Below are 26,680 nucleotides of genomic sequence, written 5' to 3'. Positions count from 1 at the left end.
TTCTGGTAGTCTTCATGTACAAAACAATATTCTAAATTTAGCTATGACTATAGTCCATTCACATAAGGTAGATTCTTGTGCCTACGAGACGTTTGTTTGGCGGCCTCTGATTGGCTGGTACCTGGAGGCAGACTGCTCGCTCAGTGGGTCATATTTTTGTTTGTAGCTTAGAAAACTAGCAATATGTTTACATTTCTTCATTTATCTCACATTTTACAAAAGATAGGAAAGTTTTGGTCATACCAAAGGATTCCATATTAAATGTACAATTAATTAATCTTTTCCTGAAATCAATAAGTGAAAATACAAAGGAATAACGAGTAGAAGTGAAGAGAGAAACATTTAATTCTTTATACCTGTTTTTATTTATCATCGGATTTTGCATAATTCATGAGATCAAAATAAAATAAAATCTTGTTTTTAAACAATAAAATCACCCGAATACGCTGGTGCTTTCAGATTTTAGATGCGTGTAATATGTAAAGAGAAAATGAAGAATATGTCTTATTATGTTGCATCCGTACTTGACTCGGTTTGACAATAGTGCCGAGAGAGACAAGTTATCGTGGGGTCTGGTCCTCTCAGCTAGAGCCATTGGCAGTTGCCAATTGGCGATATGAGAAGTTTGCAGTTTCGAGAATATATATTTACCGAATTATGATGTCACTACATTTTCTGCAAATAAATGCATAGAAATAAGACATATTCTTCATTTTCTCTTTACATATTACACGCATCTAAAATCTGTAAGCACCAGCGTATTCAGGGTGATTTTATTGTTTAAAAACAAGATTTTATTTTATCTTGATCTCATGCATTATGCAAAATCCGATGATGAATAAAAACAGGTATAAAGAATGAAAAGTTTCTCTCTTAACCTTTACTCGTTGTAATTCCTTTGTATTTTTACTTATTGATTTCAGGAAAAGATTATTTAATTGTACGTACATTTAATATGGAATCCTTTGGTATGATCAAAACTTTCCTATCTTTTGCAAAACGTGAGATAAATGAAGAAATGTAAACATATTGCTAGTTTTCTAAGCTACAAACGAAAATATGACACACTGAGCGAGCAGTCTGCCTCCCGGTACCAGCCAATCAGAGGCCGCCAAACAAACGTCTCGTAGGCACAAGAATCTACCTTATGTGAATGGACTATAGGTAATAGAGGATACAATATATAAGGGATTGCAGAAGTAAAAGCAGTTGTTCTTGTTTAATGAGTTGCCTTTTATTGCAAAGTAAAGTTGTTAGTTACACAGAAGAGTAAAGATTTTGTATCACCTACGAAGCAACGTAGTATAAAGTTTTCTAAATTCTGGTATATTCATGAAAAAGAATAGCCCCTTTCTTTACAAGTGTCAAACAGTTAGTAGTGCTTAGGAAAGAAGTGACCAGCATGCGGCTAAAAATTTTAAAACGGTCAAAAATGAATTTGTGAAATAATGGTTTGAGTTTTATATATAAACAAAATAATTTTCACATTCATCTGTAAGTACCACTTTAATGTGTTAATATAATAGAAACACAAGTTAAAACCAACTGAAACACAACTGAAAATAAATGCGGAGAGATAACCTGAGTAATAAGTAACAAATCTAGAATAATGTGCCTTTAAGTTCCTCCCTCTTGAAATAAGGGGAAAGTAGTAATAACAAGGAGAATAAAAAAATTATATCTTGATTCTAAAAAGTAAAGGAAATTGGAGTAATGTACAGTGGTACTTTAATGTATTATTTAGACCTTTCAGCACCCACATATATAGTCAGAATTTATATTTGCTCATCTTGAATCTATTTAATTTTTTTTCTTACAATAGTATACAATTTTTAATTTGGAAACATATGATACTTTTTTGGGTGTTTGTGTGTGTTCCACTTTTCCTTTTGCATACTATTCTTATCACAGAAATATCATCCATGTAAATCTCATCATTTTCCTCAGTAATGTCTTTATCCTTTTTGTTTCCTGGCTTTTAATTTTCCTTTACTGAGGGTTCCTCTCACCCTAAGGAATTGAGTGGAAATTACTAGCAGAGTCAAGTGCTGAAATTCCTGATGTGGGTGTCATCACAGACTCTCTCCTGCAATATTCTGGGTGCCGTCTCCTAATGTGATCTTGTAAGTGGGTTGTCCTCTTAGCGCGATAAGAACAGAGAGAGCATGCGTAAGGTTTTTCCCCAGTGTGGATACGCACATGACGGCGAAGGTCACTGAGGCTCATGAAGGAAACGGATTGGCAGTATGGGCAGATGTAGTGTGCTCCAGGGCGCTGCCATTTCACATCACATCCCTACAAAAGAGAACCAGACAAGACTGTTACTGCTTAGATGGTCTCATCACAAGCAACGAATGATAAATCTTCAGCCTTTCCACTTTCTCAATATGTTGCTCCCGCTCTTATCATCATAATGCTCTTAGACTCTTATGACAGAACTGTTTAGAAATTTCCATTTACTAACTGACAAACATAATGTGGCTGGAATATGACATATTTTACATAACTGCCAATTTTCCTAACAGGCAGCTCAACTGGGAATAAACCATCTGACTTCTTATCAGTATATCTTAGTACATTCAATGTACATTTCAGTAACTATGCAAAATGCTTCCTAAAAGGTACTGCTGCCTTCAGTGTGTTTAACAGTGAGCGTGGCTCTCAATCTTAAAAACAAATCACTCTTTCAACATATGATAGCTGCAGTATAAAATTCTACAACAATTAAGACTAAAACACATGAAACTATGTATATGTATTTCGTTTATCACGTTCATGAAAGTCTTGCAACAGAAAAAGGGACGACAAAACGTGAAGAAGCTTAGGCAAGCAAAATGACAGAAATATAATCCTCTAAGCAATATCAATTCTTCAACAAAGAGAACCAATTCATCTAATTCAAAACAGCACAATGATTCCATAACATGCCTCAAACCAACACTGGAGAATATTATGTATCATCTGCATAGCAGAAACAGCTGACAGACCTAACCATTATTCCATGTGTGAACGAAAAACAGTACTACAGGAGTATATTTATTGAATGTGTGTAGTTTCCTGCAAAATAAAGGATTCTGCTTTAATAATTATTATATATATATATACTATAATATATATATATATATATATGATATATATATATAGATACTATATATATATACAGTGTTCCCCCGGGTTCCAGGGGATGCGTACCAGACCCCCCCGTGAATAGTTAGAATCCGCGAATGTTTGGAACCCCTATAAAAGCGCTAAAAACAGCCTATTTCGTTAGTTAAAACTTGAGAAAAACCACTAAAAATGTTCATACTTGGTTTTTTTAATAGTTTTATCACAAAAAGTGCATTTTATGATGAAATTGATCACAAAAACCAGGAATTTGTGGATATTTCTCATAGAAAAATACCGCGAATGCGCGAATTATCTGTGAATAATGCGGGGAAACGTTCCCGAGAGAAATCCGCATATGTGTGAGTCCGCGAATCCGGAGAACGCGAATACGGGGGGTCCACTGTATATATACAGGCGGGCCCCGGGTTACGACGGGGGTTCCGTTCTTGAGACATGTCGTAAGCTGAAAATCGTCGTAAGCCGGAACATCATCAAAAATCCTAAGAAAACCTTTCTTTTAATACTTTGGGTGCATTGAAAACTATGTAAACTGCATTCTTATGGCATTTTTCATCAAAAAAAACCTTCAAATATTGATTATTTTGCATTTTTGGTGTCATATTCCATCTCCCAGATGAGCGTTGTAGGCGTCGTAACCCTGGAAATAATGTCTATTGACAAGCGTCCTAACCTCGGAACGTGGTAAGCCGACACCGTCGTAACCCGGGGACTGCCTGTATATATATATATATATATAAAATCCATGTAGAGTATAATATGGAAGTTTTGAGAAATAAAACCAAATATTTATGACAAGAGATGCTGGGCAGTTTCAGAACATTAAAGAAAGGAAACCAAAGTTGCCTTCTGAGAGAGAGAGAGAGAGAGAGAGAGAGAGAGAGAGAGAGAGAGAGAGAGAGAGAGAGAGAGAGAATTGCCATGTACCATGTACCCCACAGAATAGTACATGTTTTCACAAATAAATTACTTTATATCTATCCATTACAATTTATATATACTTATACAAATTCTAATTCACTTGGTATCTATCCTGTGAGTAATAATGACAGCCTAATTTCTTTCAATTTGGTTAAATGAAAGCACTATTATGGCTTTTGCTTAAATTCCTTTAATAACAAACACTCAGTAACATCTTCAGGCATCTATTTACATCAACTTTGGTACACCACACACTTACAAATGACCATACAAACTAACATGTAGCATAGAATGGCAATGACAATTAAAAAAAATTGTCAAAAGGGTTTCAGTTTTAATCTATTTCCATGAGATATCAATATAAAATATTCGGCACAAATGTGCTCATAACATTCTAATAATATCTAAAATGCTTCCTTTTCATGTGACCTATGACGTGAGCCTTTTGTGTGGCACGGTACGAGCAATGGTTACACATAAAGGGTTTCTCGCCTGTGTGGATACGGACATGCCTTCGCATATCTTCCTTTTTGAAGGAGGATCGTGGACAGAAGTTACACATGTAGCGACTGCCTTCGCCCAACTTGAAGAAGTGGTCTTCGTCACCATCCTTGTAATGGAGATGATCCTCTTCAGTCAACGCAGGCTTCACCTAAAACAAAGACCATTGGGAGGCCAAGGTTACAATAACTCACTTGTTGAAAATGTCTAAAATAACTAAGTTCAAAATAACTAAGTTCAAACAGCCACCTTAGAAAATGTACAACAGAGGCAGCAATCAGAGGATAGGTATCATTGATAGTATCAAACTTGTAGGCAATGTAAAGGAAGAGTGGTAAGATACCAGAATTCTGATGATAATAACTTAAAACATATCAAAACATCTTATCAAAACTACAGAAAATTTCCACCATGTGCAAATTCATTGTGAAGACTGTTCCAGTCAAATTAATGCAATTACATACAACATAACTCATTTTACATAAGTTTAATCTAGGGAAAGTCATGTCAAAAATAAACAGGACAAGAAGAAACTCATGCTATTCCAGTGCTACTATGCCATTAGCTTAATGAAACTTACAGCAAAATTCAGTGGTCTGTTTTGACTGGATGCAAAGTAATACTGTAAAACTTTTTATCAACTTAAGATGGAAATCTTTACACAAAAGGTTAGTATTTGTTGAAGTAAATTATTTCAGAAAAAAAAGACCCTGCATATTCAATATAAATTTGATGAAACTGTTAACCCAAATCTTTATGTATGTGAAAGAACTGGCATCAAGTATTTTAAGAAAAGGAAGAAATAAATCATACCTAATGATTATTGGTAGTATTTTAAGAAAAGGAAGGCATACATCATACCTAATGATTATCAGTATCTTTTATCAATGGACTGAAAATGAAGATTCAGATAAAATTTTAAAATGAAATTGCAAAACTTAGCAAGAGCAGGCCTACTGTAGAGAGGATTTTAATTCACAGAGAACATTTTACTCCTGAGGGAGAGATATGTGATTTTGAAGAAATGATGAAGGAAAGGGACATATCACTTCTGTGTAACATTCCCAAGATCCACAAGACAGCCGAGACTATTTAGAAAAGGTGAAAACCCCTCTTACTAACAAAACCTGACAAAAAGGATGTCACATAAAACAACCAGTTCTCAATCTCTGGTCTGGGACATAAAAGGTGAAACACGATTTTCAAACAAGAACAGAGGGCTGAATAGATAACCTAAAAGGCCTTTTTATCAGTCATCCTGATCCATAATACATTTCTTTCTCAAGATATTGAGGGACCTGAGATTTTAACTGTAGTATTCTAGACAGAAAGTTACATGATACTGAGACAATATGTCAAAAAGTTTATCTACTTACATACCGCTCCCACTGAACAGTTTTATCAAGTCAAAAAATTCACGAATGAAAAATTCTCATACTGAACAAGGGATACGGTAAATGCTGCCATTTTTAGCCTTGGCACAGATCTACAGGGATCACTAAATGGTGCATAGTACGGGCAGTCCCCAGTTATCGGCGTTTCGTCTACCAACAACGATAACTGGATTTTTGGCGCCAATATGCGGCAATCTCTGGTTATCAGCGATTTTCAGTTATCATCAGGCTGTCATGAACAAGACCCCCTGCTGATAACTGGGGACTGCCTAATCAATGGGCTGTGAAGTTAACTCTAGCCAAACTAGTATATAAACTTTACTAATTAGACCATATCATACTATGCATATGTACTTTTTTTTCCCCACAGCATTTATAATATATAATCTAATGAGATGTGTTACTTGTGGGGCTTTCTGTATTTCAGACCCGACTTTACAGATGGCCCCAGCCTTCAAGATCTTGTTCTCTACAACTGTTGAAACATCATTCACATACCAGAATTAGCAGTAAGGTAAACTTCCTGAAGACAAAATTCCTCAACAAGTTGGTTTCCAACTTTGCAAATACAGTATGGTGATTACAATTTGCACAACTAATTGAAAATTTGATCCAAGACCAGTGGTTCTTGACCAGTGTGTGAGGCACGGCCCAATTGCAGGCTGCCGAGTACAGTAGCTCTAGCTGACTCACTCCACAAGATTCACTCACCTTCACTACTTTTTTCTGTGGCATTTGCCTTGCACAAACATAATGCTACCTTGGCTTATAAAAATTGCTGTCTCATAATACAAATTCATCTGATGGGAGACCTTCATTCAGCCACATTATTTTAATTAAAAGTTGTTTCTTACAGTGAAGAATTCCATTCTAACACAATTTCACCAAAGCTATTTCTTAGAGAGCTATCTCTGGTTTGAAAGCAGTGATTAATTACCGACACTTATGGGCCAAAATAACACCGAGAACATGGCTTCAGGCCATCTCCATTATCTTAGAAAACAACTTCAACCACTCCTTATATAACTGTAAATACCACTGATGACAGTGCCACAGTACCTCTCAGCTACCAAATGCTTTGTTTTCTGAATTCTATTTCCCTTTCACACAAAGGCACTATATTATGAAGCTTGCTTAATGAATTATGCCCTTCTGACTTAGTTTATACTTTATACTAAATTACCATATTATAGTGTACCTTCAATATTCTATGGATAAAATGATAACATGGTCTGCTTAAAACAGTAGTGTGTGTGTAAGAGAGGCTAAAGAACAGTATGGTTATTATTATAACTCAAAAACTTAATATAGAGCACCAGTCATAATATCAATTGTAACTCGAATATCAATTACAACTCAAAGAGACTAAAATAAAAAGCACCATAGGCATAGTATCCCTTAATCTCAATATGCCTTCAAAAACCCTTTGTAAAGATAATTTTTCAAAGGTCTAAGAAAAAAAGTCTGACTTATTTGTTGATATGTGAGGATATGCTCTCAACAAGAAGAGAACCAACTATAGTACATACAAAGTAATATGCCTATGTTTCTGTTCATTCCAATTTATTGCATTTCCAAAGATACATTAAAAATTTTAAAATAAGTTACAGTCAAAACATACTGACTAGTTAACATATGTTCATTTTACATAACTGGTTCACTACTGTACAAAAAAGGTTTTACCTAATCCTTAAAATATTTACAGTTAACATCAAGTTGCATTTCAGTTAACTTCCTTTTATAATTGAGTCTGTGGCTTTAAAACACTTTTTGCATTAGTAAATCTAGCTTTACACTTTCTTTAATGACCACATGAGATATTTAGGAACATTTCTGTCATTTCTGAATATTGTTTCCCTATTTCTTCTTGCTCTGCTACATCAAGGCTTCATTAAGACCATCAGCTGAGTACAAGGTCAAACATCTACATGAAAGGGAATATTTACTTTCAAATTTTTACCAGTAGTCGGTAGACAATTGTCCAATCGAGGTATAAAGGCATCACATCATTGAGTCCATGGATGTCCAATCATCTTCAGCTTTCTGTGAAACATCCGACGAGTCAAATGCTGTTTGAGGTAGCTCTGAAAAGTGATGTACTGTTGAAGTAGTACTACCAGGCAAAGAAGAAACTTGAGATGGATGCCTGCGTCTACAGTGTTCTTCAACGTGGGCCTTCCGACTTGCTCGGTAAGGACAGTGAGGGCACAAATAGGGCTTCTCTCCAGTATGAGTGCGAATATGCCTGGTGAGAACGCCAGACTGACGAAACATTCGGCCACAGTAAGGGCATGTGGGAATGGTGGCCGCCCCCTGTTCAAAACTTGCAACTCCAGCCATCATGGCATTCAGGTCCATGGGGGGTCCACCAGTACTTCCTCTCCGTTCCTCACAATCCGCCATTACCTACAAGAGAGATGGCTACCCTGAGAACCCTTACTAAATGTTACATCCTGTTACTTACATAATCAAGTTCATACACGTAAGACAAACAGTTAAGAATATCATGTCAAGTTAATTTTAAAATCATTTCAGTTCTATATATATTGTAAAATTATACAGTATCTCTACATAAGAATGCCTAAAAATTCATACTCCAAATATGAATTTTCAATAAGCACAGGAAAGACCAGCAGATATGATGATTCCCAACACCAGTCACCAAGAATACTGCTTGCTGTTTTTATTTAACTCAATCAAAGATTTACTGGTAGAAGAATAATCAGCACAATTTCTATACCACACCAAAAGTTTGAGGCCTTGTTTTCACACTGAAAAGAAAATGTCTCCATGTTACTGGTATTCAGGAAGATACATTGTTTTTAAACATGTTTTATTTAGCTTTAACGACAGAAAGGCTGCTTGTCGCAAACACTGAAATTACCCTCTCACTAAACAACTGTATTTTGGCCAAATGTTACTGATAGTACTGTCATTTCTTCATCAGACTGTTTGCTAAACTTAAACTATCAAAGACATTGTACACTTAAGTCAACCTCGTCGATAACTAAAATGTTGTTAATGATACTAAATTCCCTATGCTGTACTGTATATATTGACAATAACTTACAAGGGAATGACTAGACTTATCCAAATTCATAAAACCTGATACTTGTTAAACTGAATATCCAAGTAGCACAAATCCTATAACAATGAGCACAATATATTAGTACCTCTACATAATGTCAGAAGATTAACAAGGAACTGTAACAAGTGCACAGAAACTACTAGTTCAAGAAATAAAGTTTAAATCCTGAACAAATTTCAAAACATCAACTTTTCATCAAAACCCTATCACACCACTCAAGTACTGCCTGCAAAACCTTAGAGAAAGGACACCAGGATAACATGGAAAGTTGTCACTCAATAATAATGGCCATGGAATGAATATCTAAAGAAAAATGGACTTTTGAAACTGGAAATGACATTTGGTAGTAAACATTAGAAAACAAAAAACCATACTACTTTCCTTTTATAACTCAAAAGATTTTCCCTATAATAGACACTGTGTAATACTGTATTTCAGAGGTAGAATTCCAGGTCAAAATTAGAAAACCCACAAAATAAGGTCAGTCCTACCACTGGTGCTGCATCTGCCTCATCTTCACGTTTTCGTTGATAGAAAAAGAAGCAAAAGAGGGAGGGGTCAAAGATATGTATTTGATAAAAGTCCAATGAGGACAGAAAGCCCCATAAATCTTTCAACACTGCATCTTCTTCATGCCAAGAATTCTCAAGAGAAAACATGACGGCACATCCTAGGGAAAGAACCATGTTTAACCATCGCCACTCACCAGGAAGTGGATGTAGTCCGTGGAAAGGCCAGAGCACCACCCTTTGCCATAACTTCAGTAGCGAGTATAGGCTATAAGCCATGAAGAACATTCCCAGAAATTTTTTATAAACGCTGCAGGGTGTGGTCTTTTAGGGAATGCTCTGCCCTTTTCTAGTACTGATAGGATGGTGAAGAACTTGATACCCGATATGTATCCTTCTTAAATAGATCTCATACAATCATAAAATCATAAGGACAGTAATAATCAAAGCACAGTAGACAAGGTAACCTGTTTAGTTGGCACCAAACTGCTGGCTTAAATGCTCAGACCCCTAACAATCTCTCAGCGATGACCCACCGAAAAACCAAGATGTCCAGGATCACTTATCCTGAATGGAAAAGTAAATCAGCCACCTAAAATCTTCCTACGATGGGGAAGAATATAATGCTAACTACTTATTCCCTCTTATAACAAACTCAGTCAGGTGTGCTTTAGTCTCTGATTCAATCACAAATGTCAAAATACAAACCTTACTGCTAGAATCACCTAAACTGTGTATAGTAACTATTTTTATCTCTGGAAATAAACTTTGTACAGTCGACCCTCAGTATTTGCGGGGGATGGGTACCACAACCCTCTCAGGGCATGGCTAAAATCTACGAATACTTCAAACCCTCCTAAAAACACTACAACTGCCTATTTTGATAGTTCAAACACCAAAAATAAATATTTAAAAAAAAAATAAATAAATAAATAAAAATGCTTACCCCTGAGTATTATACTGTAATAGTTTATAACAAAACATGCAATTAGACAAGAAAATTATATGAAAATACAGTAATTAGTGACTATTTCTCTATGAAAAATACAGCAAATAGGCGAATTTCCCGTGAATAATGGGGTATGGTATACGTTCCACAGAAAAATCCACAAATGGGTGAGTCCGAATCTGGAACAGCGGTCAACTGTACATAAGAACCAATAAGATTGCCACCTAGAAAACTTATAACTCATAGTTCAGCCGATTACTCAGGAATCTGACATATATTTAAAAACATTATGATCACTTCCATTTCATTCAACAATTCCTTCATCTTAATCTAAATAAGGCATCCAATTTACAGAACATGTCCACAGGCAGGTGATCTACCTTCAGCAATTACGTAGTTGACAAATGAGTAAGATCTGAAGAACTTTGAACAGCCATTCCTGGAGTTGGCGGAGGAATAGCAGACAAATGTATGCGGTTCACATGTTTTTCCACATGAGCTTTCCGGCTGGCGCGGTAAGGACAATGGGGACACAAAAAAGGTTTTTCACCCGTATGTGTGCGGATGTGTCTTGTGAGGACCCCAGACTGGCTAAACGTCCGACCGCAGTAAGGACACATGTGAATGGTGCTCCCTCGCTCGCGAGGCATAATTCCACTTTCGGTAATCATGTTCATAGGGGATCCGGTGTCACCATCTCTCCATCTTTCATTATCCATCACCACCTACAAGAAAGATGTCTTCTTTGAGACCCACGCCACAATTATTTTTTATGGTCATAAATTTACTTTCATACTGATAAGGTGGTGGAAGTCAACTGAAAACTATATAAAATAGAGAGTACTATTGCATGTGCACAAAAATCACTGTATAACAAGGTTAGTAAACCTAACAATTTCAGAATTTAAGGAGTTTCTGAACGCAAGGACGTGACTCAAAATAATAGGGAGATAAACATCAAAGCTCTCACTGTGACTTCTGTGCAGGCTGTAATGGATCAAATGGACTAAACACACAACCACATAAAAATGAAGGCAATCACTTGCTCATCTTATCTGCAGGAAGCAAGGCAAAGTAAAACTGAAACATTTTTGCTAAATGAACCTATATTGTCTACAATATAAAAGAACCTAGTATTCTCATGACACTGTTAGTCTACCAACGGTAGGGGAGGAAGCTACGCCATCCAGTCAGTACGCATTCACTTTTCCTTTTGGCTGAAGTCTGAAAAGTGACAAAAGAAAGACTGGTGCGTCACGAGATTCCAAGCCCGGTTGGTGACCAGCATCCACCTCATATACGTATGAGTTGCCAGGTGCCACAGATTCCTTGCTTTACAATCTGTTGTTGAAACCAAAGGTTTGTTCCACGTATGAACAACTTTTCATTATTCAAAATGCAATATACTCTATTCACAAGTACTGCACAGACTATTGCCCCTGGTCGCCACAGACTTCAATCTTTGGCATTTTCTTCTCAGAGTCATTTTATTTTACAACGATACAGGTCACACTTGACTTCATTAGTCAGTAGCACAAAATAAGTGATGTGTAAATCAGGAGCAGCACATATGAAGTGATGTGTAGAATCTTGATTTATAATGCACACAACAAAATGGAACGACTACTCAGTATTATGTCAGTACAGTGGGTGAAGTAACTATGACCAAGATGAAAATACTAATATATGATAATTAAAACTCCCCTCACTTACAGATATGGAGGCCCTACAACCAACCAGACAAACCACTACAATGTATCCCAAACATGTCCATGAAAGCTCAACAGTGTTGTAGTACTTTACATAGATGAAATAATTTCTTACTTATAAATATTACCCCTCCCTAATAATGGCCTTTCAAAAAAGTCGAGTTGCTATCGCAACAATCACCGCAGCAGTAAATGTCCCACATGCAATTTTATTTCCTTATCTTTCGCAAGTTATATTTTGAATTTGACTTCCTAATAAATGTGCGGCAATTTCCCATAACTGCACTTCAGGTGCTTTCATTCACTTTTAAATCAAATTTAAGACTGACTATGCCAGCATGTTCTCCACAAATGCTGCAGATGAACATGAGCCTTCTATAACTGATTTTGTGCATTCCCATGAATGACAATATACAGGCCTTGTCAGCCTTACTGTAACCTACTTTTTCTTGTTCTGTAAGTCCTGTACGTATGGGCTGCCTTGAGTTGAACATTCCATCTAATCTTTGAGAGCACTGCTTCATTTCCAAGCAATTAGACCCTTTTCTTCACTGGCCATAATATGGAGCCCTTTGCAATCTAAACTATCCCCTAGTTTACCATTTCTATTATGATTTACAACAGTATTCTTATCTGAACTTCTTTTGAAGTTAACATCCTTAGAGAACAGAATTGTTCTTGGGATGTCAAGGAAACATTCAAAATGACACTTTTCAAAAGGACGTCAATCACAATTAACTCTTTCAACTGTTCTACATGTACACAATATCTTTCCTCATTTCATATATGATGCATAAAATAGCACGTATATGATGGCTTGAAAGATTAAAAATTTACAATACAATTCACTAAGTACAACAAAGGTGACGAAAACAAAATCAAACATCAATGAAATATATTGTGAATACTTTTCAACAAAAACTGAAAATGTATTTGAATCACTCATCAATAAGCTCGACAGCATCTGTTCTATTTCAACGACAAAAACAACATACTGAACTACATTTATATTTTTTGCAAAGGGACCAGAATAGTGTAAATTTTACTAAGCAAGTTTCAGATAATCTTGGGACTTTGGCAGTTTACATGAAAATTTCTTATTCAAAGCAAGGATCTGAATTGAGACATACTGTGGACCCCCCGTATTTGTGTTCTCTGGATTCGCGGATTTCTCTCCAAAACGTTTCCCTGCATTATTCGCGGGGAATTTGCCTATTCGTGGTATTTTTCTATGAGATATATCCACATATTCTTGTTTTTTTTTATCAATTTCATCATAAAATGCACTTTTTGTGATAAAGTTATTAAAAAAAACAGGTATAAAGATTTTTAGTGGGTTTTTCTTGAGTTTTAACTACCAAAATAGGAGGTTTTAAGCATTTTTATAAGGGTTCCAACTATTGGCGAGTTCTAACTATTCATGGGGGTGGTCTGGTACGCATCCCAGCGAATACGGGGGGACCACTGCACTAGGGACTTTTAAGACACATGATGCTTTCTCTTCAGATGGTGCTCCAGGTGCATTTTTCGTGAAGCTTGGTAGGGACACATGGGGCAACTGTAGGGTTTCTCTCCCGTGTGTGTGCGCAGATGTCTGAGGTAATTATGCTTATGTCCGAAAACTTTCTTGCAGTAGTTGCAAGTGTGTCGAAGCCCACCCGACAGACCAAAACTCAATCCCAATGGCTCTCTCCATCCACTGTTATCCTCATATGCAGCAACTGCATCACCGTATACCTGGGATGTGGAAACAGAAAGGGGGCACTAATCAGAAACCACTATCAGGTAAACCCTTCACCATTAATAAATCTGAGTCGATTATATAAGCTTCTCTTGATACACTTTAAATCTAAGGATATCAAATCAAAATGGCATCATGTAAGTACAAAAATATCATCAAACAACTTCTGAGACAATATTTTGAGTGTGTGTTGTGACCCACATAATGACACTTAATATTCCATTATGACAGGGATCAAATTCTTCTAGAGTATAAAAGGTATCATTGTTGAAAGTATGCGAACTGCCGTGAGGAACAAGTCTATTTCAAAACAGCACAAAAATCTTGTACTCTATAGGTACAGTAGATTAATGACATAATTGTATCCTCATGTTGAAACAATTCTAATTACTGTAGGTTATACTTGTACTTTGCACAAACGTCTTTGCAAAAAGGCAAAACAGCCAGTGACTGACTAAAACAAGCGCAACACCTGAACAACAGTATTATCTTATTCCTACAGCCAAAAAACATAGTGTAACAGTTCCTTGCAAATATTTCTGTAGAAAACCTTTCATATCTGATAATTAGAGGTTTATAACTTGAATTAACATCAATTCTGCTGCTGGCCACTTTACAAAACCAAAAATAGAAATCTAATACACAAAAACCTTATGGTTAAACATGTCAAAAGCAGCATTAAATTCATTATTCAGAGCAACTTTCGAGCTCTGCAGAAATTTTTCTGCACACAGTATATCATATTCATTTTATAATTCATAGACCTAAAACTGATATGAATGTTAAAATATCCAGCATCCTTGTTCATGTAGGATATGGTTATAAGTAGAGGACAACAAAACCCAACTAGAACGTAGAGAAGGTAATTCAAGCAAAACAATCCTGTAAATTTGACATTTCATGTGTCCAGTTGTGTGCTGTTTACTAAGTTGCAGTGTTTTATGTAAAATAGATAAAGATTTGCAATTCTTGAATCTTGCAACCTCCTTCTTCGACTTTACCTTCTTCCCTTAATTTTCATCTGTTATTCACAAACAAATTTTTGGGAAAGCCCTGTGAGAGTCAAGAAATTTGACTATGTGATCTGGTTAGACTACTGAACATCACAATCTTTTGATACTACAATTTGCACACGGCCAAGTAAATTCTAAGTGCTGCCTTTTAATTTAAGATCTAACTAATCTGCACAAATTTCATGACAAAGGGGATAGAAAACCACTGACTGATGGGGTCCATAGTTTTAATACTGCATGGCAAGACAATAAAAAACTACTTTATTACTCTTAAAGATCAAATACTACATGATAAAAAACACTATTCCAGTGCCCATTAATGCTTAGAAATAAAAAATAACCAAGTAACACAAAAAAACTACATCAAGCATTGCAAGAATGCTAGATGTTCCATTTCAATAAAGACATATATATATATATTCTTTTAAAAGTTCATCACCATCTGTGGCTAAATACAAAACCTCAACAACCTTCATTTAGCACATTTAAAAGTTTTAACAATTATTTCAAGATTCAGGTTAGGACATTCATGATAAGTTTATCAGCTCTCTTGAATGTTAAAAATTCACTTTATATAATAACTCAAGTATGGTACCTTATTATTTTGGGACAGCATTCTTATAAAACCAACACGTTACTAAACTGACAGGGCGCTTCTGAGCCAATGTACGGTACTGTACAGGCACATGACCTAACAAAACCTAGTCAAGTAGGTACAATTTTACTAAAATGCATAATAACAATATGGGATCACATGAAAGAAAGGTTAATTTTACAGTAAATTTCCAACCTACAGTTTAAACAACATTTTCAGTTTCGGGATATCAGAAATCTGTTTTCATGGCGACAACAATAACTGTAATTTCAGTGGCGATATTCGTCAATCCCTATTTAACAGCGGGCCCTATCCATGGTTATTGGAGAAGATAACCAAGGATCGGTGCTATCATCGCCAACTTTCTGTTATCATCACGCTGTCGGGAATGGAACACCCGACAATATCGGGAACTGCCAGCAGGCATTCCCTAGGTTATGGCGGGGGTTCTGTTCCCGGCAGGGAGCTGTTAGCCACAAATCCCCTTAACCCAAATCATCATATTTATAATGGGAATAAATAGCACTTACAGCGATGTTATAGCAGAGTACAACGCGTAACAGTGCTGTAAATCCACTTACAGCACTGAAAAATTGTGGTTAACAATGCCATGAGGCAAGCCCCATAAGTCCGTAACAACGTAATGTGAACCCGACATAACCCGGGGACTGCCTGTACTTTCTAATTTAATGGACCTTTACCCATGATAAACCGTTTCTCCAGTCAACTGGTGACTCTCACTTCATATATTGAGCTATGCAGTCCCCAGTTATCAGTGGACTCGGTTAATGGCGATCCAGTTTTATGGAGCTTGTCTAGTGTTATAAAATCGGCCATTTATGGCACCAAAATGAGCTGAGTTCCAGTTATTGTGCCTTAAAATCATGGCACCATAATATACGTAAAAGAGGTGTCATTAACCAGTTATTGACAACATAAGCACCACAAACGGCTGAATTTTGGTTAATGGCGGTTTTCACTTGTCAGCACCCGCCAATAACTGGGGACCGCCTGTACTTAGATAAGTTTCAGGCCAAGCTGTCCAATGTGGATCCAGGACTGAGAAACATGCTATCAGCAAAGTGCTTGATAAGTTACAGGCTTCTATGATCACCTCAAAGGTAACAGAAGATTTGAAGCTGGTCAACAATCTCTGCCCACTCACAAGTTTCTTCATCGAACATCCTTCAACGTAAGACATTAGAGTTGGTGAGGAGGTCAGTCAGGAGAGGTGACTTCCTGGCATACTGGACCTCCATGTATACTTCCATGTGCCTTTAGTTCATCTGGGAACAGCACATACCAATACGGTTTCCAGTGGTTTGATTTATGAACTATCCCTCTAGTCTTCACGAAGCATGGCCCCAGAGGAAGCCTAGGCTACCAGACTTTGAGTTTGCCTAAATCATTATCTAGATGAGTGGATGGTTATGGCATCTTTAAGAAAGGAGTTATAGAGGCCTCTGTCAATTATCTTCCAACCTGTCACTACTTCTTGGGCCTCCTTAGCTTGGCATGGTCATCAACATGAAGAGCAATTTCTTAGGTCCTTCCAATGACTGGATCTAGTTAAAGCAGGTAATTCAACAGTTTCAAAGACTCCACCAGCCAAGTCCTTGCAAGTAGTCATTTGTCACCTGATGTCACTGAGAAAGTTGGTTCCTGAGTATCCTCTATGCCCAAGGGTTGCCCAGTTCCACCCCTGGAAGAAGTTCTAAGGGACCTGCCTTAATGGCAAGAAATGAACAACTTACAGAACAGCAGTAACCTAGTTCCTCCCATGCTAGGTGTGTAGGCTACTGTCCTTGGATGCCCTACATAAAGTTGAGGAGCTCACCTCAACGACTTACAAGTGATAGGAAATGGTCCTTGGAAAGAGAAATGCCACACAAATACTCTCGAGTTATGGCACAATTCCTTAAGCCTAGAACTTGCACCCTCCTTAAAAACAATGTATGCAATGTCTAACAATAATTTTACTTGGCATTAAAGATCTCTGCTTGGGCCCAGCAACACAACATGGCAATAAGTTCAAGGTAACACATCTGTAGAGTGGACCCCCCCGTATTTGCAACTCACACATTTGCGGATTTCTCTCAGGAACATTTCCCCGCATTATTCGTGGAAAATTCGCCTATATGTGGTATTTTTCTATTAGAAATATCCACAAATTCCTGTTTTTTTTCATCAATTTCATCATAAAATGCACTTTTTGTGGCAAAAATATAAAAAAAAAAACAGGTATCAAAATTTGTAGTGGATTTTCTTTAATTTTAACTAACAAAATAGGTTTTAAGTATTTTTATAGGGGTTCCAACTATTCACAGGGGGGGTCTGGAATGCATCCCCCCCCAAATACGGGGGACCACTGTATACTATTGCATTTAATGATTGTTGAGAATTTACTGTATTTGCTGGCATATAAGACGCACCCCTATTTTACGATGATATTTTGTGGAAATTTTTTTTTATCATGTTTCATCATCCATTTATTTTAAAATATTTTTAAATAATGGAATAAAATATGGACTCATTATACATTTATCATAAATTAACATTGGGCAGCCCTATGGTTTTGTTTACATCCACTTATTGCAAATGGCTGACATGCTAACTGCCAACATATCGTAAGTACTTTTTAGTACATTTGTGATAACAGACTGATATCAGCTTGTTATTCAACGTGTTATTATTAGTGTAACAGATGGCGCTATGGTTTTGTTTACATACACTCATTGCAAATGGCTGACAGGTGTGTACAGTAGGCAATTTTTCATAAATTTGTGATAACACTGATAATTCGGCCTGTTTTCAATTAACACAATTTACTGTAATAATTATGCTTTTTTTCAATGTTTTATTACAAGCATAAGTTTTTAAGCCCACCCAGTGTGCTCACTGTACAGAAGGCCTAGCCTAGCTAGCCTGCAGCACTTGATCTCCCATCTGTAATATGGCCGCAGGGCAGTTTTTTGGTACATTTTAAAATAAAAAGTTTTTCTAATACACCGGCAAATACGGTACAGGCAGTCCCCGGTTATCGGGGGGGTGCGCCAATAAGCGAAAACCGCCATTAACTGAAACTCGGTGATTATGGGGCCTACAGTACCGATAACCAGTTATCAACGCCGTAAGAACCCTTATGGCAACATAAGGTGCCAAAAACTAGAACTCGTCACTTGCGCATTCATTGAAATAAGACAAGACAGTATATGACCGATGGATTTGCATGAAATAACTTACGTAGTATTGTTATAAAACCACAGTGCTAGTGGTGGTATTATGATGGCCAAGTCAATCAAGAAATTAACATTTTTACAAGCGAGTTAATTTCCAAACATGGGACTACAGCAACACAGTGAGCTCCCTGTAATCACATTCTCAAGATTCGCAGATTCAGCTATTCGCGGGTTTCTCTACGGAACATATCTACCCCTTTATTCGTGCAAAATTAGCATATGCGCGGTATTTTTCAATAAGAAATATTAACTATATAATGTATTATCATATCAATTTCATGACTAAATGCACTTTTATATATATATATATATATATATATATATATATATATATATATATACATATATATATATATATATATATTAACACATTCAGGTATACCATGGGGGGGGGGGGGGTTCACAGTACAGTATACCTATATATTAAAATACTATAAAATGATCCTTACTTAAACCTTGCCTAAAAATAAAAAATAAAATTTTTTTTAATTATTAAAAGATGTAACTACATCTGCAACAAAGTTGTTCGGAATTACCATACTGCACTGTAATATAATCTAAACGAACATCAAGAAAATCTCCAGTACTGTTAGCGCAAACACTCATGATTCATACGAAACACATTATCTATAAGTGAAAGGTCTGTGTTGAAAAATAAAACATTGTTTGATAGCGATATATATCTTGAACCACAAACAAAAGACTTATGCACTCAACAGTGAATGTAGTATGTAGCAGGATTGAAAAAAATTAAAAAAAAATAAATTTTCCTTTATCTGTGTAATATAAGAAACTTTGAACATGTAATTAAAAGTACTAAATTCTAATTTCCACTAAAAATTAGTGTGTGTACTATGTAATTGGAATTGTAAAGAACTGACTAATAGCTTATTTCACATGTAACATTTACAAACTTTTAACTGTCTGGATTATAAAGAAGCTCATAAAGACATTGCCTGTTTCTTTATCTATCTAATTACAACATGATTCAGTTAGAGATCTGTTTTATGAAATCTCAGGACATGACTTCTGAGGTTTCCCTTCTGAGCTGAACGAAACGAGCAGTGGGGGCAACCAAACGGTTTCTCTCCAGTGTGGACTCTCTGGTGTCGAATAAAGTCTGTCTTGTAATGGAAGCCCTTCTTACAGAACTCGTATTGGCACCTGTAGTTGAACTCTCGCATGAGCTGGGGAGGCATCGCAGCTGCAGCAGCTGTAGTGGCTGTGGTTGAAGCTGATGATGTGAAGATGGAGGTAGTTGTGAGAACTTTAGAGGCACTGCTTTGTTTCTTCTCTAGCCTTCCTCTCATTAGTCCTAAGACATCCTAGAATGAAAAAAATATGGGAAAAAACCACCACCTTAGTTACACTGAACGTTCTTTATTTCTTATAGTTACCCGAATGACTACATGACAAATTACTTTCTACGGGAGCATTCATACTTGTATGTATAAAGGAAAAGTTTAACAGCAGGGGCTCATTTTGTGTCTGCAGAAAACAACTTACAATCACACCAGTATAACTTCTCAAAATCACAAAGACTTGGAACTCTCAGTAGGGTTGAATAACCAGCACTCATGGCATTGACACTCCAACCATATTTTGTCAACAATGGTATGAAAATAGACTTCTGAATAATGGCACCAGAGTTCAAATAAAATATAACTTTAATTGATACATGAGTAATCGGTTAACTGGTGTAAAGCACGTAATAAGTTTTAAATTACAAACCAATGAAGATTTATACTGTTGGTATATTAAGATTTTAAAAAATGCACTTGGGAAAGACTACACTAAATTTCACAAGTTAAGTCTATATTTCTCTTTGGATGTAAGTAACATCGAAGTCTATTGCTGACTTACATTAATTCTATAATACTGTAAATATATTTATCTGTAACTTAAACAATGTTTATAATGATTCCTATATTACAAATGCATCTGAAGGAGAGCCAGTAGTCCATCAGTTTCTCCAAAATTACAGTCGTGAAAGTACAAAGAGAAGAAGAGGCACATCTAAAATTAAGTGCTTTTTTACTGTTGGATTTTCCACAAAGAATCAAAGTAGTATTTTAATTTCAAATATTAAAAAAAAATTGGAGGTACACATTTTGGCTTCTTTAATGGTCTCAACTTAAATTTTTTATATCCAATCCATCTTTCCACCACATCTGCCGGGCAAGATATTTCTATGATGCAGAGTAACAGAATAAACCACACAGAAGAATGGTTAGATTTTTTTAACAAAAATATTACGTCTTATCATTACTAATAATATTATTATTATTCAGGCAGAAGACCCTCCTTTAAAAGAGTACTGTTAAAAGATGTTGCTGCATCAACCAAGTTGATTTTGTAAAGAGTTCTCTATCTTCCTTATGATAGCTTTCTCTTGGGTACTACTGACAAATAGTGTACCAATTCCAGGCATAATAAGGGTAGTGAAATATGGAGTAATGTCCTTAGAGTTTAACTTGTAAAACTAAAATTATAATCAATATGGTATAAATATGATAATGCTAACGTTTCTCTCGATATCGATATGATCAAAGCAACGGATCAGAGTAGAATGATGGTGTTTGCACGATCTACTCCCTATATAGAGTAGACCTTCAAGGTAGGGGGTTGGCGTTGAGGCGGGGCATGATGCAGCACGACATCACAGCCAATCAAATTTTGATTGGTTAGTACACTATCCTCCTCAGTGATGTCACCATCTTGTGAATTTTCACTGGCTGCTGAGCCGCTCGTCTCATCTGGTGTTCTGCGTTAGTGTTGCTTTTTAGTCAAATACTACACTAGAGGTACTCTTCCTCCTCTCCAATTCAAGAAAAAATATCCTTACTGATAATACCAGCCTGAACAGTAATACTAATGCATGAACATCAGATAAGATGAAAATTCGCAAGATAGTGACGTCACTGAGGAGGGCAGTGTACCAACCAATCAAAATTTGAGCAGCAGTGATGTCAAGCTACATCGCACCCCACCAATCTCCTACCTTGATGGTCCACGTGGCTGCAACAGTGAAACCACCAGCAGAGAGAAAATGGCTTGAGTGAAAATCCCTCTATTCAATGAGGGGTGAGATCCAGAGAAACGACCAATGAAAATTCAGCAGGCAGCTGACCCCACCGCCCCCCTGCCCTACCACTATGTATGGAGCAGATCCTGCAAACACCATCATTCTACTCTGATCCTTCACTGTGAGTGTGCTTGGTCGAAATCGAGAGAAACGTTAGCAGTCTCATATTTATATGAAATATTATTTCAGTTTTATATGTAGACTCTAAGGACATTACTCTCCACATTTCACTACCCTTATTATACCAGGCATTGGAACGCTTCTGTCAATTGTAGTACCCAAGAATAAGCTATCATAAGGAAGACAGAGAAAACTTTCTACAACAAGTAGTATATAGCCACTGAAAAGACTTATTCTGAGAACTTCACCTATTGTTCCCATTTATCACAAACAAACCTGGAGATCAGGAAAGTTTGACATCATGATCAATAACCTATTCATTTGTCTTTAAATGTTCAACCATTCTCTCTTAATGAGCTGACATCAAACTGATTTCGCACCTCTATGCAGTATTCGCCCCCTGCCCCTCCCTTCCTCTTAGACATTCATAAACAATTTTGTTCATGAAGACATGTTGTTTCCCTGATTCCACTGTTAATCCTGACTAATTGAAGGCAGTACCAAGTTATTGGTGGGGGTTCCATTCTGACAGCATAAAGATGAGCGAAAATTGCCAATAAGCGAAACTGCGCTTACCGGTGCCAATAACCAGATGTTGGTGCGTTATCCGGACATTGGCACAAATGCCTGATTATCAGCACTGATAAGCGGATATCAGCACCGAACATTGCCTATTTCCGTCGCTGGACAAGCGATAACCAGGGAATGCCTGTACCACACTTATAGAGCATGCATTAAACGTCATCCAAACATCACCAATTTTTTACTGATGACGAAAGGTAAAGTTCAGTCAGCCAAGTGCCTGTAGGACCTGTGCCCATTAAGAGAACTCCTCTGTCTATTTCAAATACTTTTAAACCCTCTTCTAAGGTCTTACTTGGAATGAGGTAGTATGTACATCTGTTCTCATCCATAAACAAATTCTTCCCATGAAGTAACTTAACTGGAAATCTAGGTTACTCATATTTCTAGTCTTCTGGTGCCTAATATGATCCTCATCATTTGTTACATATGATTAACTTACGTAGTAGGTATACAAATTAGCAATAAGTAGGCGCACATCAATACTTGGCATTTATGATCTCATTCTTTTTTGGAAAATGACAGTGGGCCCTTGCAAGACCACCCATGGCCACCACCTTTAATGCTTAAAATTTCTCCAATAAGACTTTGCCCGTTTGTCTACGATGCTTCAATATTCCTGTTCACTGTGAAATTAAGAAACCATCACTGCCCTCTTCTCCAGAGGGCCAAAAAAGAATAGGCGCAATAGCAAAATGGGTTGGTCCTTTCTGGAGCTGCCACATGTGCTTGTTTATAAACAATAACAAAGCAGAACAAACTCAGGAAATGGTCTAACATTCCAACGTTAGTAGGAAGGACAATTAAAAACTCGACTGTTTGTATTCCTGGAATGAGACGACTAAATTTGAAAAGGAATATTCACATTTTCTTACAACACTATATTAATACAAATTCATCTAGATACACGAGTCTACATAACTCCTAAAGCCTTTCCAGCAAAATGTTTGCTGTAACTTTGAAACCACTAAAAACACCATAAGGGGACACTCACTTTCAGTTTCCAGGTTTTATCAAACAACTATGAAGAAATTACAACGCTATTAATTTATTCTTTTACATATTTACAAGCAATAATGATTGCAATAATACTTACAGTTATTGTAAAACTTTGTGTATTCACTAAATGATTAACAAAAATGACATATTTTTAAAGTAACTGGTATCTTTCCTGACATACAAAACTGAGGTCTTTATACAGGCAGTCCCCAGTTATCAGCGATCCAGTTTTATGGGGCTTCTCTAGTACCATAAAATCGGCGATTTATGGTGCCATTATGGGCCGAGTTCCGGTTATCAGCGCCATAAGGATGCTTATGATGCCATAAGGTTGCTTATGGTGCCAATAACTGCTTATTGGCACCATAAATCATTGTTTCAATTAATGGTGGTTTTCACTCATCAGCACACCCCCAGAAATGGAACCCCGCCGATAACCGGGGACTGCCTATATATGGGATTTACTTTCGGCGCATGCTGGAGCCGTTCGTTTAACAAGGTGGATACTGGTACTTGGCTATCAACAGAAGGGGAGGAATCCCCTCCATCCAGTCGGTAGGCATTCACTCTACTTTTTTGGCCGTGACTGAGACAGACATCTGTCTTTTGCTGCCTAAAGAGTGAAGATAGTGTATGTGTAGGAAGAAATGTCCATTACTTTAATTATTATAAAATAAATGGAATGATAAGTTTTTTTTTATGATTTTGAAAATTTAGGAATGGAACATAAAAAGGGGGGTTATAACATCAAACTGCAAGCATGTGAGCACGACTGGAGACTATATGACACCTTTAATAAGTATATGCCGTCAGTAGTTTTGTTTAATTTCAAATTATTCAAAAGTACTGTTGTAATGAATTCCTGATACGTAGATATTGGAAAAATGACCAAGTTGCCTATACCTGAAGACGTACAATACCACAATAACATAGCAATTTAAAATACCTTATTATAAAGAACAAAGTTAATCGCATTCGGGTTCATAATACAAATACAGTGTACAGAATTCCATTTGAAACACTAACCCAACTATTCAGATGAAGTTATGCAATTACGTAGTACGTAATAGAAATCAATTCAACAATAAACGGTAGAAATTCTTCATGTTCAAATATTTATATTCCTACAAGAAAAAAAGAGACATATGTAACAAATTTCATTATACAGTACAAAGATACGCAGAGAACTGCATGGAATAGACATGGGACTAAACTACAATGGTCCCCCCTTATTCGTGGGGGATGCATGGGAGACATGCAAATGTTTAGAATCCGCAAATAGTTGGAGCCCCAATAAAAATGCTAAAAACAGCCTATTCTGGTAGGTAAAACTCAAAAAAGTGTTATCACAAAAAATGCATGATGAAACTGATTAAAAAAAAAAAAAAAATCTGGTTATTTCTCAAAGAAAAATACTGCGAATAAACAAATTTCCTGCAAATAATGGGTAGATATTGTTCAGAGAGAAATCCGTAATATGGGGGGCCCACTGTAGGCTAACGTTTACAAATTACTGTCCTCTTACAAATAAGACATCCTTTCCCTTATAGCTGCCTCATTACGATTTTTATTTAAGTAACGGTGGATAATTCTGAAACTCTGAGATAACATATATGGGATATCCTGCTTGTTAATTGTTAGCTCCTTTTAAAAATCTAGGCCACTTACCATCAGGAAAGTTTAAACTGTACCCTATACATAGTACTACTATACAACAAAAGGAAAAAGATTTCCCTAGGAACATATATTCAACTTCAGTTTTACCCAAGAATCAGAGGGTCAAAAGTAAACAGCATCACATGCTGGCACTGAAACCCTCAACTGATGAAGCTCTCCTAAACTTTCAGTATCAGTGGGTGAAATGTAAAATCCAAAAGCAGAAGAAGATAAGCCTCTAAAAACCTCTTATAAAACCTGTGACAAAAAGAAGTTCAAGATCACTGCTTGAAAAGCCATACAAAATCCACCCGAGGTTTACTCATCAAAACACTGACAAGATAAGTTACGGCCTTCATAAAGGAACTATGAACACAAACAAAACCATTATCTGTAAATCACCCACCAAATGCATTCCACAAACTAATCAGTTCCAGAAATTAACAACTGGTTACACTTTGGCAAAAAGAAAATGGCAGTAAACCCGACATACTTCACAATCCCTGGCTAGTAATAACAGAATGTCAAATAAACCTCAGTGAGACAGTTCCTTTTTGGAGTCGTGCCAGTTTCGCTCAGAATGCCTCTTTTGTTGGTGAAGCTGCAGAAGAACTTTCTGATTGGCACGATAGGGGCAGAACGAACAAGCAAACGGTTTCTCTCCCGTGTGGATTCTGACGTGCTTTCGGAAGTTTCCCTTATGACTGAAAGGTTTCTGACAAAACGGACAGGAGTAAGTGGGCTGGGACACCGAAAGCACTCCAACCAGATTATCAGAGATGTTTGCAAGAGAATCAGAATCTTGCAATGCTCCTGACAAAGATGATGATGCAGCTCCATCTTTGGAGTCAAGCTGAGATACAAGACTTGTGCGTGAGAGTGATGATGATGATGAAGGCATCAAATAATTGCGGTGGAGTCGTATTGGTAGCGCAGCACCAACCACTCTCTGCGGCTGCTGTTGTCCCTAGAGGAGAAGAAAACATGTCACCCACTGTCTTTACAATCATTTTTCTATGGTAATTAATGCTAACAAGCTATATACAGTATGTATTCATACTTGGCAGAAAAAAAACTATTATCACAGATTTTGCAGAATCTAAAGGCATAAAATTAAATCTGAACTTCTATTTTGCCACTCAGTGAAGAAACCCCATTCAAAATCAGCTTCCCTCTCTAATCAAGTTTTCAAGATTCACTATCAGATACTATATCTATGGGCACTTGCAACATGACCTTCAAACTACGTACACGAGCAATACTCCAACTTTCACTTACATACTATAAATATGATAATGTTTCGTGAGAGTTCTAAGATGAATGTACGTACTGTACTTCTGCATATATATAAAAACCCATTAAAGAACCAACAAACCATCAGACCCATCATTTGGTTCCTTAATAGATATGTATACAATACACACAATACATTTGCTAAAAATCCTTTCAACAT

The 26,680-nt window shown here is 36.6% G+C and overlaps 1 protein-coding gene across 19 annotated transcripts in view; it reads right to left on the bottom strand.

The window, feature by feature from the left end:
• LOC135205827 (zinc finger protein 316-like) overlaps positions 1 to 26,680 on the bottom strand; it is a 216,098-nt gene that overhangs the window by 121,579 nt on the left and 67,839 nt on the right. Inside the window, exon 6 of one of the 19 annotated variants that reach the window (XM_064237050.1) lies at positions 1,246 to 2,295. The exons of 12 other annotated variants lie outside the window; for them this stretch is intronic. In XM_064237050.1, coding sequence (XP_064093120.1) covers positions 2,011 to 2,295 — 285 coding nt within the window. In that variant the 3' untranslated portion in view covers positions 1,246 to 2,010. Of the gene's footprint in view, positions 1 to 1,245; positions 2,296 to 4,268; positions 4,700 to 7,599; positions 8,349 to 10,868; positions 11,214 to 13,636; positions 13,935 to 19,695; positions 20,111 to 22,117; positions 26,195 to 26,680 lie in introns of those variants that run through there. 6 more of the 19 variants (XM_064237052.1, XM_064237034.1, XM_064237043.1 and 3 more) reach the window with 6 other exon arrangements.

The sequence above is a fragment of the Macrobrachium nipponense genome, chromosome 24, assembly GCF_015104395.2.
Source record: "Macrobrachium nipponense isolate FS-2020 chromosome 24, ASM1510439v2, whole genome shotgun sequence".
Taxonomy (NCBI): Eukaryota; Metazoa; Arthropoda; class Malacostraca; order Decapoda; family Palaemonidae; genus Macrobrachium; species Macrobrachium nipponense.
The sequence above is the reverse complement of the archived record's forward strand: the minus strand, read 5'-3'. Positions and strand labels throughout refer to the sequence as shown.